We start from the raw sequence: 15,075 nt of genomic DNA, 5'->3' as shown, positions 1-15,075 counted from the left end.
GGATCTGTGCTGTAGCCTGCTTTGGGTGAGGGACGGTCACACCTAGTCTGTCCTGACTTCTTCCCAGGCCTAACTGACCAGACCAGGAGAGGGGGAGCCACCGGACTTTTTTCCCTCAGTGCATGCAGCCTCCACCCTTGGTGGACAGAGGCCCCAAAGAGGATAATGATGTGGTTTCCAGAGATGAAACCAGGTGGTTGATGGGCTGTCCTTTGAGTCATCTTGCTTAAGTGACACCCTTTGACATGCGGATATCAAAGGGGCACTTGGTACTTGCTGACTGTTTTGAATCATCTTCTTTGAGTGATAGTTCCAGCCATTTCTTGCAAGGGTCATCTTTTAGAAATGTAAAGACCTGAGATGTATCTGTGGAGCTTCTGGGTCCTGGCAAATGCTATGCAGGGTGCTTAACTCAGGAGGCTGGAGACTTGTAAGGAAGCAGTCCCTGTGCTGGCTGACTTTCTGGAAGAAAAGACATGTGGGTCTTTTCTGTTATTAAATGGTATGAAGGATTCGATTGTAGTTGTTGTAAGATAGAACATTAGTGCCGGGTATTTAGGAAGGGGCGTTACCATTGTTGGCTTTCTCAGCAGAGAGTTTGTGCAAGGACATGGCGCTGAAATGAAAGATTGATGGGGCCCGGATGTGCTCCGACCAGAACAGGAAACACCACAAGTAAAGACCAGGTGAACAAGAGAAGCCACCCTATGCTTTGAGCAGTAGAAGCAGTCAGAGGTGATTGGCGTTGGGGAGCAGAGGGAGACTGAGTGGCTGAGCACGCATCGAGTTGACATCTCATAGGCTAAACCTGTGTTTCTCTTGTTCGTGAAACCCGTTTTGTCAAGAATCGTTATCATTTTTTAGACGTATATACAATACATGTTCTTTGTAGAAAAATCACAGAGTGCTCATTAACAAATACAAAACATGTCACCCACCCCAGAAATATCACCCGTAACATGTTGGCAAAAGTCCTTCCTTATAGTTTTCTCTGCAAATACACATGTACAAGCATTGTGGGGGGCGGGGGGTAGATAAAAAATGGAATCATACCACACATGCTGATTTTGTTCCCTTTTCCTGATCTTTACTCCCATTTCCCCCTCATAGACACCCACTGTGATGCATTTGATACATGTCCTAAACCTGTATGCTTCCTTACAAAAGATGCAGTAGTGTGTGTATGTGACTCTTTTGTGAATTTTCCTGCATCATAAGTGTTTTGAAAAATCACAACATAGATAAGTCTTTCAGGGATAAAATGTTTTTGCCTGAAAACTTTGTATTACTTTGTCAAATCTGTCTTTAAACTGATTAGAGCATGCAAATTACAAAGCAAATCAAGGCTTACTTCCTAATAACTCTTTGGTTTTGCTAAAATAAATAAACCAAGAATTGGAACTCCTAAAATGTCATCTTTTTACTTTTCTTTTTTGAGACAGTGTGTATAGCTTTAGGTTCATTTCTGCTTGGAGGTGGGAGAATAGGCTAACCCCCCAAATCTGTCCCATAACAGGTCTTCTTTGGGAAAGGATTACATCAACAGACAAAAGCCTTTCCAAGCCTTGGCTATGCTGCTGTCCGTTGAATCTCGTAGAGAGAGGGGATGGGCTGTTGTTTGCCACATTTCTGAAACTTGTTTGATCTCAGGCTTCTTTTATATAGTAAGTGGCCTGCGAGTCACATTGGAGTTTCCTGGAATTCACTTTTGAGAAACCCTGGAGTTGGATATATTTGTCCAGGTTCCTTGGGTTCAGTGATAGGTGGAAAGAGATCAGTCTCTCTGCCAAATGATGAAACGTACAGAGTTGAACATGGAACTCTAGAAACAGATGTAGAGTCACCATTTGCATAATCCGTAAAGATTTGCTAAGGAATAACTTTAAGCTTAATACGTCTTTAAAACGCATTTGATACAGTTTCGAGTACTCGTGATGGGGTTGGGAAATAGCGAACAGAGACGGAATAGTATGTGGTCCATGAGGCAAAGAGCAAAGCCTGCACCCTTGCTGGGCCCTGCCGTGAGCGGAAGGTGGACATGCGGCTTCCCTGAGTACGCACTGAGGCCACATTGTATTCTTCCCACACAGGTAGCTGTGTATATGTGTCATGTGCAGTTACACATAATTATATACAGCCAGAGCAGATATACGATCTGAGAATATGTGATAAAGTCACCATGGCTCTCAGAACTCTGTGTGGTGTGGCCCCAGCCATCCCTGAATGCGCCTGAGCCCCAGCCTGTGCTGTTCCGCTCTCATGGTACTCTGCGTCGCCTTCTCAGGCCTTAGCACTTTCACTTATTTAAGTAATTGACATTCATAATATTTTCTTGTGTAGTCTTCCCTGATAAGTTATAAGCTCCATGATGACAGAGATTCTTTTAATTCACCACTACGTCCCCCAGGGCTCGACGCACAATAGGCCTTCAGTGAATATTTTTTCAATGACTAACTGAGCAATCATACCTCTGTTTCTTGTAAACACATCTTGATTCTGTAACTTTCATCGGTGTTAATCGTTCATTGTCCTCACTGCTCCTCACTGTGTCCCGTTGTGTGCTTTATTTCACAAGACCCCTGAATGGTTGGACAGCGACTCCTGCCAAAAATGTGATCAGCCTTTCTTCTGGAACTTCAAGCAAATGTGGGACAGTAAGAAAATTGGCCTAAGACAGGTGGGTGATACAGATCCCTCATCAGAATGTAATAGAGCGGAAATAACTTCACCTGTGATCTTAGAAGAACCAGCACCCTGGGCAGAAGTTGGCGGGGACGGTGGGGGGGGCGGGGGGGGGGGTCAGTTATAACCCTGCAGCCACTTTGTGACTGCACATTAATTTATTCCCTTATCGACTGCAGCTCATTCCTTCTGGGTTCAGTTTCTGTAGTGCCTTGTTCCAAGTAGTTAAGGGATGTGATTTTAGAATTCTAGTGGCGTCTACCGAAACACATCTTAAAATTAGAGGGGTCACGCTTAGCTCATAGTGGTACCAAACCATGAAATTATGTAAGTGGTGTTTATTTCTTCTTAATAATTTCACTTTCTCTCCTGCCATCTTAGTTTTCGTCATTTAGAGCTACTCATAATAATAGAGCATTTTCAGTCTGATTCGAGGTTGGATTTGGTCCTCCCCAAGGAAATCAGTGTTAGTCACCCAGCCTGAGCATGGCCTGAGCATGAATTGGGCTTCACTCATGTTCTCCTTCATCCAGCAGCATAATCTGTGGAGTTCATACTAATGATGGCTGGGAAGGACCGAGAATGGGCGAAAGGGGGCTGTGGTAGGGGTGGGGGAAGGGGCGGGTGCGGTGGCACGAGCAGATGTCTTTCCAGCAGCTTTCCTTTGAATAAAGAGCCCCGAAGAGAACACGCCTGGTGTGTTCCTTCAGTTTCCTGGGGCGCTCTTGTTTAACATCCTCCCCTGAATGCTGTTGACCACGCCTGAGCCTGCTAAGGCAGAGGCGTGGGAGCCACAGCAAGCGTGTGCTCTCTCTCCCACCAGCACCACTGCCGCAAGTGTGGGAAGGCCGTCTGTGGCAAGTGCAGCTCCAAGCGCTCCTCCATCCCCCTGATGGGCTTCGAGTTTGAAGTGAGGGTCTGTGACAGCTGCCACGAGGCCATCACCGATGAAGAGTGAGTTCCAGCAATGCGCAGGGCTGTCAGGGTGAAGGAGAGAATGTGATCTGGGAAGCTGCCCTCGGCACCTCAGCCGTGACCAACGGTGTCCTCGTTCCTGCTGGTTTAGAATATAGGCCATGGCAGGGCGCCTGGGTGGCTCAGTGGTTAAGTGTCCTTGTTTTGGCTCAGGTCATGACCTAATGGTTCATTGGATTGAGCCTCACTGCTTGGGATTCTCTTTCTCCCCTTTCTCTCATGCTTACCCCCTCCTCCTCTCTAAATAAATAAATAAACTTAAAAAAATTTATAGAATATAGACCATGGCAAGTGGGTAAAGCCCTCCTTCCTTCCAAGAGATACGTGTTCTCTTACGAGTCAGGAAAAGGGAGTACACGTGAAGAATTCATGTCTTCTGTGCTTTTCTCCACCCCCAAGGACATGTGCACTGCAAACAGATGTTCTTCCAGCAAACCCTTCTATCTGTTTATTTCCTTAAGGGTTGCTCAGGAGTGTAGGAACCCAAGCTTCACTTTCTAGCCCAAGCTGGTATCTTTACAGGAGCTGAATCAGCCCACAGGCTCCAGAAGTTGGCGTCTTCTCCAGAATCGCTAAGCCACTTTACCTAAGAGGCCAGGACTTCCGGCCGTGCGGCTACTCAGTCTTGCTTGTTGGTCTTGCCCAATAACCTAGGACCTTAGGTTACTGCACGTCAGCGTTGGGGTGTGTACGTGGAGGGGCACATCTGTGTTACCCCTTGAATGCCGCTACTTCCAAAGTGCCCCAGGAGTAAACAGAATGCTTTGCAACACGTTCCCCTTATATAATGGATGACGGCACGCTCTCCTGAGGAACTTACCTGCCCGATTCTCCCCCACCTACTCCCGTACCTTGTCTACAGTAGAATCGTTTTAAGTATAAGATAGGTGTCTTGTAAGCGGCACGTAGATAGAAACACATTTAAAATGCACCGGAGGAAGTCAGCATTTAAAGGAAATTCTTGGCAATTAATAAAGCAAAGCATTCTCTTACAGATAACCCTAATTTATGTGTTTTTTCCTTCTTATTTATCCATATCAAATATAAATTAAGATGCCCTTGCATCAATAAGCATTTATATTCATTGATTATTTTCCACTCATCATATGTGATGGAATTCATAAGAGAGTTCTTTTCATTAGAGAGCTGCAAGAAACTTTAGAGATCTTCTAAATTAATTCTTCATTTAATAGATAAATACACAGACCCAGATAGCCTAGGCAACAGCACATTGAACCTAAATCTTGAATTCTAAATATTTGAAAGTGACCGTTTTAGAATACTCAAGATCTGTGCTGCAGACTTAGCTACAGGTAACAGCCGTCTTCAGAGAGCCCACTGCAGAGTGGGCCCCCTTGAAACACGAGGAGAGGACAGCCGTCTCCTTCCCTATGTCCCTCCTTCCCCCTCCTCCCCATGTCACCGTTTGTCCTGCCTCTTCTGCTTTGCCTCTAGACAACCTAGGCAGTTGACAAGACTTCTTACCAAAAAAAAAAAAAAAAGCACAGATGAAAAAATACAAAACAAATAATGATGTTTGTTGATAGGTTGTTTTACCGGTTAAAGAGTTAGAACACCATAGAAAAACTAAGAAGCCTGCGAGCTAACACCAGGAACACAAGGAAATAGATTAGGCAGCCCTTCAGTTAGAATGGTAATAGTATCTTAGGCTTTGTAACAGGTGTGCTTTTTGTTTTTAATAGGCACAGGTACCAGCAAGTTCTTCTGAGACTTAGCAAAAGCATTGAGGCGTTTGTTTTAAGATTTGTCAAAAGCATCAATAGAGATTTTCATAGGCTCTATCAGAGCAACAAGTAATCCGTAAGACTTTGGGAAATGTCATCATCTCTTTCCCATTCTGGAGAAGACAAGAATCGTTGCTCCTTAAGAAAAAAAATCATTAACAGGTTCCCAGGGACTAACAGTAGATATAAAGAGTAATTTTATTTTATTTTATTTTATTTTATTTTTTTAATTTTTCTAACGTTTATTTATTTTTGAGACAGAGAGAGACAGAGCATGAACAGGGGAGGGTCAGAGAGAGAGGGAGACACAGAATCCGAAACAGGCTCCAGGCTCTGAGCTGTCAGCACAGAGCCTGACGCGGGGCTCGAACTCACGGACCGCGAGATCGTGACCCGAGCCGAAGTCGGCCGCTTAACCGACTGAGCCACCCAGGCGCCCCTAAAGAGTAATTTTAAAGTGAGTAAGTCTTGGGGCGCCTGGCTGGCTCAGTCAGTAGAGCATGCAACTCTTGACCTAGGGGTTGTGAGTTGGGGCCCCATGTTGGGTACAGACTTTACTTAAAAATAAAATTAAAAAAAAAAAATTAAAAAATAGGGGCACCTGTGTGGCTTATTTGGTTGAGCGTCTAACTTCAGCTAGGTCATGATCTCATGGTCCATGAGTTCGAGCACTGCATTGGGCTCTGTGCTGACAGCTCAGCTCAGAGCCTAGAGCCTGCCTTGGATTCTGTGTCTCCCTCTCTCTCTGCCCCTCCCCCTGCTTATAATCTGGCTCTCTCTCTCAAAAATAAATAAACATTAAAAAATAATAATAAATAATGTGAAGCAGTCTTAGCCATTTGGCTGCAAATTAGAGCTTAATGACACCTTAGGTCTCTTTCATTCATGTGTCACTACTTTTCACTCTCGGAAACTTACTTTGCTCCTTCTAGACGTGCACCCACGGCTACCTTCCATGACAGTAAACATAACATTGTGCATGTGCATTTCGATGCAACCAGAGGATGGTTACTGACTTCTGGAACTGACAAGGTTATTAAGGTAGGATGCCATCTCATTTTAGAAGCTTTCCATCTTTGGCCCTATGTAAATATACCGGAGCCCCAAGACTGTGTGAGGTCTGCTTACAAGGTTACTCTCAGCGGTGAGTGTTTTTGAGAACCCATTACGTGCCAGGCCCCACACCAGGACACGGGCTTCACACACCAAAATCGGACGTGGCTCTTGGCTGCAGGCAGCGGGTAGTCTACTGGGGACGTACTCTGTCTTTTCGACGGTTACTAATAGGTCATGTGTTCAGCAGCCAAAAGAGTGATACAGGCAAGAATTACCTGAAGAATTCAGTGGAGGGGGATGGGGCTGCTGGAGATGGCTTCAGGAAGGTGGTGGGGTTTGAGCCGAGCATTGAAGGAAAGGAAGGACTCAGGTAAGCCAACAAGAAATAAACGAGCTCTTTCCCCCGTGAGATCAATTAATCCAGAAGCATTCCTCCAGGGCCTCTCTGAGGACTGTGCTGGACCGAATGGAGCATGGATTTGGTACTACAGCAGAGGCCCAGGACAGGAGGGGCCACAGCTGCGCCACCCCTGACAAACAGGCACAGGGTCGCCTGGCACACCGGCCCACTCTGGGCCCTTCTTGGAGGCGGCCACAGGATGCAGTGGCTACAATAACCCCCTTCGAAGCCACTAGGCCTCTGTGACTTGGAACAAGCTAGAAGTCAAGTCTGGGAGCCTTGGTTCCTTCATTTTTGAAAATGAGACATCTTAGAGGACCTTGAGAAGACTGAATGAGGGAAGATATAGGAAGGACACAGCACATCCCTGGCGCCCATTGGGTGCCTAACACAAGTCTGTTCCCTTGCCCCTTAAGTGAATCTGATCTGCCTTATTCTCCACTGGCTGGATTGAAATTCCCCACAGCCACGGTTTTAAAGTTTACGTGAAACATTTTCATGGCAAAATACTACTTAATAGATTTAGAAAGCACGTTAGCATAGCTCCTAGTTGCTTGTCAAAACGTTCGCTTGCATTCGATGGGGACTGTTTATCCTTAGCACAATTGAATTTTTAATTCATCAGATGTTTTCTTTTCCTTTTCACAGTTGTGGGATATGACCCCAGTCGTGTCTTGATGACACTGCAGGCATCACAAAGATAGTATTTACTCAAGAAACGGTTGTTCTAATCCACATCATTACTGGAGCTGCAAGCGGACGTGTGAGAGTTCGAGAGAAACTGCAGAGTGGGGCTGAGCTGACGGGGCAGCAACGCGTACAGGGGTGAGCTCGTGAGTGAACGCTGGTGAGGGAGACTTTCAACGCGTTCATACGATATAAAAGAAGATATTTTTTTAGCAAATGGTTTATACGGTCTGGCTGTGCTACATTGTTTTGAGCATACTGAAAACTTTGTGTGGGGTGTTTAATTTTTACATTTTTCAACACTTCGTTTTAGTTGTTGCTTTGCGTGTTGGAGAAATGACGGAGGCATCTGTTCAGGGTATTTTTGGTCATTATAAAGTCGTTTCCATGTTTTCTTCACTTCCGGCACATATTCTGTGGTCAGCGTCTTTTTCTTCTGTTACCTACTCTCCGCTTCGTCGGCTCTTTGCCAGTGTGTTTATATTTACGCTCTTTCTTCTCAGCGCTTCCGCTTTCACAGAAATCCTCTTCAACAGAGAGAGCTGGGAAACCATGTGGGTTTTCCAACCGACTTCTTGAATCACGTGAAGAGTTATCCCTTTGACACGTCTCGCTCGCTCATGTTCTGAGTAGACATGACCTTGTGCTTCTGCCTCCGTGTCTCCGTCTTTCCCACGTTACAAAAAGGCTGTCAGAAAGCTGCTCCCAACCACCGTCCCCACAGAGGTGGGTGATTGTAACTCAGAGCTTCAACTCGCAGTGCCTGGGTCATTTCTAATTCAGGTGGAGCTGTCTGAGCCTTTTCTGTTTTGGCTTTATTCACATAGCTCTTCCTCGCTCACAATATTCAAAACAAACACAACACAACAAAACAAAAACCCATGACCTTCGGGGGGGGGGGGGGGAAGCATCTGTAAGATGTGTTTCTCCACGCTGCACCTCTGAATTCGAATGTGTTCGTTACTGCGAGATCGTATCCTGCTCTACTCACCATCTGTATTCTCTTCCCCTTTAAAAACTAGATATTTAAAGATTTTGATCTTAATGTATTTCAGAACACTGTGCACACTTTCGTACTAAACCTGTGTGATCTGAGACGTAAAAGGTACCGAGTCGTACAGCTCATACTGTGTTCCGGTTGGGAATGTTAAAAATTTTTTAAAAAGTGGGTGGGGAGCTTAGAAAATGAACCTGAAGAGCTCTCAGTTGAAGGGAAGCCAGACAGACTTGATGAAGTGAAATACTCTTATGTGTAGTGACTCACCTCAGGCCATTGAAGTCCCTTTTAGGAATCTTATTTTCACCTGTAAAGCCAGACTGCGTTAGCGGCAGGCATGCACGATGAGCCGGCCCGTTGTGCATGCTTTACGTGTACCACCTCGTCACCCTCCCCTGGCAGGGGCGGCCGGGGATCACTAAGTCTCTTGAGATCACCAGGTTAAATCAAGCCTCGCCGATAAACAGGCCAATGACTTGCCCTTCACTATCCATATTAGCTTGTGCATTCCTGATTTGACAGTTTTTTGGTGGTAGTATTTGAACTGCTCCCGATTTTTCTTTCGCTTCGGGGGAAGCCATTTTTTTGCCCCTCAGCGACTATTCATTGCTTTTCTTTCCAACCAGGAAAAGTACTACCAGCCTTACGTGGCTGCCGTACTCCCATTGTCTGAAGACCCCTGACACTGGCCCGTGTACGACCGGGGAGGGGGCTTCCTAGAGAGGGTCCGCTGCTGCAGCGCTGGGACGCAGGACCAGTGCGCACGCCCCGTGCAGCCAGAGTAATGGCGGCCATCACCCGAGACCTTAGACCGGATGAGCTCACGTGCCCAAACGCTAAGGTTGCGTGTGTGCGTGCGCACGCCCACGGAAGCGGTTACCACCGGTCACGTCACTGTCCCCTTCCACATGACCCTTGCTTACCATCAGTTAGTTGCCTGTTATAACCAATCCGAGTCTTTCCTGCATCATTGTGAGAGAGCTTTAAAAAGGGAATTCAAATATTCAAATATCTGTATTATAGTCTACTACCAGAACTTGGAGCCGCTTACTAAGTTGCACATGATAAAGAACCATGTGTTGGAAATGAGTAATAGAAATTAATCTGTTTTCCCTTCCTGGGTTTTGGAGAGTGGCCTGTATAGGGAGAGGGAGAAGTGTTAGGGAAGCAGTAGGCCAGTGCCCCTCAAGCCTGACGTGGATGTGGGTTAGGTCTAGACGAGCTCACACCCCACCGGGGAAGCTGCCTGCCCCTATGGGGTCACGAGTGTATACCACGGTCCCCCTGGTCCGTGACCCTGCACTTCACTGCAGCCATCTCCCTCCCAGCACGGCGGGACCCCAGCCCTCAGAGCCACTCGGAGGTCGAAACCACTCGACACCCCACCGATGAGAGTCGCGATCGGAAACCACAGATGTGTCGTGGCATCCGCTGCTCCGCCTTTTCCTTTTTCCTCGTCTGTGTGGGTGCTTGAATTTGGTGAGAAGCGCTTAGCAAACCAACTGTGCGTTTTGTGATACTGTGAATTCTTTGAGTTTTACATTGAGTGCCTCCGCCATTTTTGTGACTCATGGAGAGAGAGACGCGGGTGGTGCGTGTCTTCCAAGCATTTTGTGGCTGGAGGCTTCACCCATTAGGAGTGAAGGCTGGCACCAGCGCTTGGCTCTGCTCCTGTCCAGGTTAACTGTCATAGTTCTTGTTTTGCCCTATTGGAATTGCACTTTACATATGTTTTTGCTCTGTTACTTGACCAGTTCCGGCAAGTGATGCCTTACCTGAAACTGGCAAAACTGCACACATGTCATGCACAGACTTATTCTTCGTTCCGTAGGATAAAACGAATCACCTGCTCTCAGTTTCTCCAAAGAAATGTTACTGGAACCTCTAGCTGCCTGGGTTTGTGTCCACAGTAGCGAAAGTCGTTTTAAATTAAGCACTTGGAATTGCATGTCTTTTTATATGTGGTCAGTCGACGACGTGTTTCTCATTTGGTTGTTTGAATTATTCAAGGAATCCTAAAATCACAAAACTGGAAGGGATCTTCAGAGATCTAGAATGTTCCAAGCAGAAAACATGTAGTCACACCAGGCAGTTGGATACAGCTGAGGTGTAAACAAGAGAACCTAAAAGAAGAATTTTTGAGGAACAGTTGCTTTTGGACCTTAACTAGTAATGGCATGACTAGGAGCAGTGACCTCCAAGCAGCTCTTGGGAACCAGATTTGATGCTCTTATAGGTGAACCTGACACTTCTTTTGGCTCCAGCCTTGTTTACGAGTGGATGGGTACTACTCAATGAGGCAACTATTGCTGGTCTTGATCAGAATAAACTCATTCTGGCGCTCTTCTCCATGGACCACCCCAGCAGCCAAATCCAAGTGGAAATCCAAGGGTGTTGAAAATTCATCTTCCCTTTTGTCTGAAGGCTAGCCTTGAGTCGGTCTTTCTTAGGGAACGTGATCACCTTTTCATGGTTTGGGATTCATTTTTTTTTTTAATGTTTATTTATCTTTGAGAGAAAGAGACAGAGTGCGAGTGGGAGAGGGACAGAGAGACAGACACACAGAATCCGAAGCAGACTCCAGGCTCTGAGCTGTCAGCACACAGCCAGACATGGGCCTCGAACTCGTGAACCACGACATCATGACCTGAGCCCAACCGACTGAGCCACCCAGGTGCCCCAGATTCACTTTTAAAAAGCATAATTTACTTTTGCTTAAAAATCAATTTTTAAAGCCTGGATTTTGACTTTTAAGTAAAGGGATAGCTCTAAACTGTGTACCAAAGTTACTGGCCACAAATATTCATTAAATGAGATTCCTTTGCTTTTGCCTTTTCATTGTTTAATTGTATGTAAGCAATCTCCTTCACTAAGATATATATTTTAAAGTAAAAGAAAGCACTTCGCCCAAACAGTCTTCTTTTTCTCTCCTTTAAAACAATGGTAAATTTTGGGGCGCCTGCGTGGCTCAGTCAGTTATGCATCCGACTTCGGCTCAGGTCATGATCTCACGGCTCATGGGTTCGAGCCCCAAGTCAGGCTCTGTGCTGACAGCTCAGAGCCTGGAGCCTGCTTCGGATTCTGTGTCTCTCTCTCTGCCCCTTCCCTGCTTGCGCTCTGTGTCTCTCTCAAAAATAAACATTTAAAAAAATTTTTTAATAAAAATAAAATAATAGTAAATTTTAACTGAAAGTGGGTATCTAACAAGTTGACTGGGAAGCACAGAGTTCTCTAGGTGCTCCTAGAGATCATAGCCCACTTGAGCCATCTGTTGAGTGTCCATCACATACGAGGGCTTTGAACTAGGCCCTGGGGTGCCGGGGTCCACTTCCTGGCCTGGGCAGAGGCCACACGGGGGAGCAGATGGGTCATTTCAGTCCCATGTAGTTCATTCAGTGAAAGGAGCATGCTTGAGGTCCCCCCGGGGAGTTCTGTGCAGGGTGCCCCTCCCCCAGCAGAAAGGGTTTCTGAGCCGGTTAAAGGTGGAGGTGGGGAAAGTGGAGTCGGGAAGTGACCTGTAGGCTGCAGAAACAGAAACAAATGCCTACGATCTGGCATCAGCCTGGTACGCAGAGGCCACAAGTGGTTTGGAGTTGCCGGAGAATAATCGCGCACTCAAGCGGCAGTCCTGGGGCCCGAGCTCTTGTCATTACGGGCGGGCCCGTGCAGGGAGGGAGGCCGCACACAGTTCGCCAGGAGGGGTTCACTCAGAGTTTGAGAGTCAAGTTTTCCTGCAGCTGAGGCTAGTATGAAAGTTTGTTTTTCCTTTAGAAATACCTGGGATTGTTACGTTAAAATGGCCCTTGGTAATTAATTTTTGAAGTTTCTGGAGGCACAGCCCCGTCCTGGAGGCCGTGAGGTGGAGCTGGAGACCGCTGCATGCATGGACTCGGCCTGGGAGAACTTGCCTGCTAGCTCCCTTATTGCGTAGGTGGGCCAGTCTCGGCTGCTCCCCTTTGAGAAAGGAAAGAGCTTGCCTGGGGCAGGAGGAGACTGTTCTAGACAACTGTGGCCAAGCCCGTCGGTGCGTAAGCAGGAGCTGCCCTCAATTTCCCTGTTGGCCTTAAATCGTTCTCGCAAGTAATGGGTCATCTCAACACAGTGTGGCAAATGTGATAAATCCTCCACCTAGTGGCACTCGCCAAGTGGAAGGGAACATTTTCCTCAATTCAGAGACTGTGAAAAGGGCTCAGGCAGCCCCCACCTCAGAGACCCGGCCCTGCCCAGCCAGGGCACCCCAACATTCTGCCGTGGGGCTCGGCACTTTCTAGTTCTTGCCACTGCATCCGTTCGCCTTTGTCTTGCGCTAGCCAGGTATCGTGTGTCCGTAACTTAATTCAGGGTACCCGTGTTCATTTTTCAACTTCTGCTCAAGTTTACAACCAAGAATTACATCCATACCAACCCTTGGGGTTTTTAGTTTGTAATTTTGCCCGTGAACATTATCCCTTCCACTGAGAAACCTATTTAGGCCTAACACCCAAAAGCAGTCTTCAGAAATTAGATCTGCCCAATACTGGAGTGGCGTTCCTCCCTGTGTTCCCCGTGCCAGGAAATGTTTGCACAGCCAGTAGACAGCCCCTTGTCGGCAAAGTGGGAGGGAGGCTGAAGCCTGGAGTAGGGATCGAATTTGATGATCGTCCTTAAGACCCCTTCCAGTCCTGCGATCCTGTGATTCCATTAATGTTGTTCACTGTTTGACTAGTGGCTGACATAGGAATGTCTTTGTCGTCTGTCACATCACATAAACTGCTTACTGCGTGTTTCCATCTAGAGGTCTGAAGAAGATAAAGAAGGTGGAACTTGATCATGGTACCATCTCATTAAAAATAGATACCTCAAACTGTCCACCTTTGTGACTTAAGAAGCGTATCTGACTTTCTTGGGAGAGACGGTGTCAGGGAACCGCCAGTTAGTTTCGACATTAGATTTAGGATCTGACCTTGATAACCTTTCTCCCTCGGTTCTCTGGGAATCAGAAGAGGGCGAACTATACTACAAAAAGGGAAAATGGTTTGAAAAAAGTATTTCATTTGTCTACACTTTTCTTTTTCCCATCCAGGTAGATGGCAGCCTTAGGTCAGTAGCATCCACCCGTATGAAGTATAGACCAAACACTTGTGTCACTGGTAACCATGGTACTCTTGATATATTTGTGTTTGACGCCATTTGCCTTGCTTTTTTAATGACTTTTTTTCACGTACTGTCATTTTGCAAAAGAAAATCTTTATATGAAAAGGACAAAAACTGTTACTAACTGGACAACAGGGAAGGTGCTAGCTCCACGTTCGTGCCTGCCTCCCACTCTTCATAACCAGGGAAATGGACTCTGCCATCCTGCACGCCGTCAGTCTGTGGCCACCTCCGCACCTGGCCGCAGCAGGCACGTCACTCTTCGGGTGTCTTTTTCTTTCTTTCTGAAATGAGATTCCCCAAGGGGTCAGGCTGAGAAGGTAATGAGCCCGAGGCTGGAACCGATCTCTCACGTGTGGTTCCAGCAGAACCCTCCGGCATGGCCATGCTGTCTGCCGGTAGAGTCCGCCAACCAGACCGGACAGGCTTGACCTTGACTTCCTGACTGATCCGGTGAGACGGAGCAAGAATTTCTTACCATGTCAAAATGTCTGTATCCCGTTCTCTGTTCAAATGCTGCTGGATGTTGTGAATGTTTTTCAACTCTGCTCACTTTCCCACTGTGTTCCCTCTGACTGAAACATGCCTGTAGCCATTACCAATGTAAGAGACTCTCAATGCAAAGTTGCCTCCACGGTTTAAAATAAATCTCTGTGGAAACCTGCCCGCATCTGTGGTCCCTCATTGTTGTCAAGCTGAGACGCGCGGCCACATGCATCCCAACAGCCCCGCTTTGGTGCTAACCGTGGGAGGGAAGGGAAGTCTCTGGGCCACTCCTGCACCTGGCTGTCCAGACCTAGGGAGAGCCACAGTCTGGAAACCAAGGTGAGCCACCGTTTACCCCAGGCTCTGCACAGCAAATGGGCTGTGGCCGCGTAGTCCTCTTTCTTTTCTTTATCTTTCACATAAGTCTGCTTTAACTGTATTGAAACTTTCCAACTGAGGAGAAAGGACTTCAGGGCTAAAAACTCAGGAAGCCAATTTTATGGATCGGAAGAGAGGTGGGAAGAAAACAATGGCTTGCGTGGCACTGAACAGCGGGTGGGGTCGCTGGACTGCCCTTCACACCAAGGCCCTGTGACTGGTGGCCCCTCTCCCTCCTGGCCCCTTTGTGACAACCCACCCACACCCCGCACTCCAGAAGTACCGTCCACTCCGCCCACCCCGTTTTCTTCGGGAAAGGACGGATGCAAATGGAGCCGACACTCGCTGACCTTCCGGGCAGGCGCACCCAGAGAACCCCTTCCTGGGGTGCCTTGGCTGATAGCCTGGATCTGAGCACCTCTGAGGAACCGTCCACTTGGGTTTTCCTCCTCTATGAATGATGAGTGAGGGTTATTTTGCCTTGAACACCAAGAACGTATGTAGATATTTCTATATGTGTTTATTTCTATATGTGT

At 47.0% G+C, this 15,075-nt stretch overlaps 1 protein-coding gene across 1 annotated transcript in view; it reads left to right on the top strand.

Moving 5' to 3' along the window:
* The window catches only part of WDFY2 (WD repeat and FYVE domain containing 2), a 179,016-nt gene extending 164,677 nt beyond the window's left edge, over nt 1–14,339 (top strand). The window contains exons 10-13 of the mRNA XM_043578142.1: nt 2,576–2,677; nt 3,506–3,636; nt 6,335–6,443; nt 7,507–14,339. Coding sequence (XP_043434077.1) covers nt 2,576–2,677; nt 3,506–3,636; nt 6,335–6,443; nt 7,507–7,536 — 372 coding nt within the window. The 3' untranslated portion in view covers nt 7,537–14,339. The remainder of the gene's footprint in view (nt 1–2,575; nt 2,678–3,505; nt 3,637–6,334; nt 6,444–7,506) is intronic.
* Nucleotides 14,340–15,075: the final 736 nt, after the last annotated feature.

This window comes from Prionailurus bengalensis, chromosome A1, assembly GCF_016509475.1.
Source record: "Prionailurus bengalensis isolate Pbe53 chromosome A1, Fcat_Pben_1.1_paternal_pri, whole genome shotgun sequence".
NCBI classification, from domain to species: Eukaryota; Metazoa; Chordata; class Mammalia; order Carnivora; family Felidae; genus Prionailurus; species Prionailurus bengalensis.
Note: the sequence above shows the minus strand (reverse complement) of the source record. Positions and strands in the feature narration are given on the sequence as shown.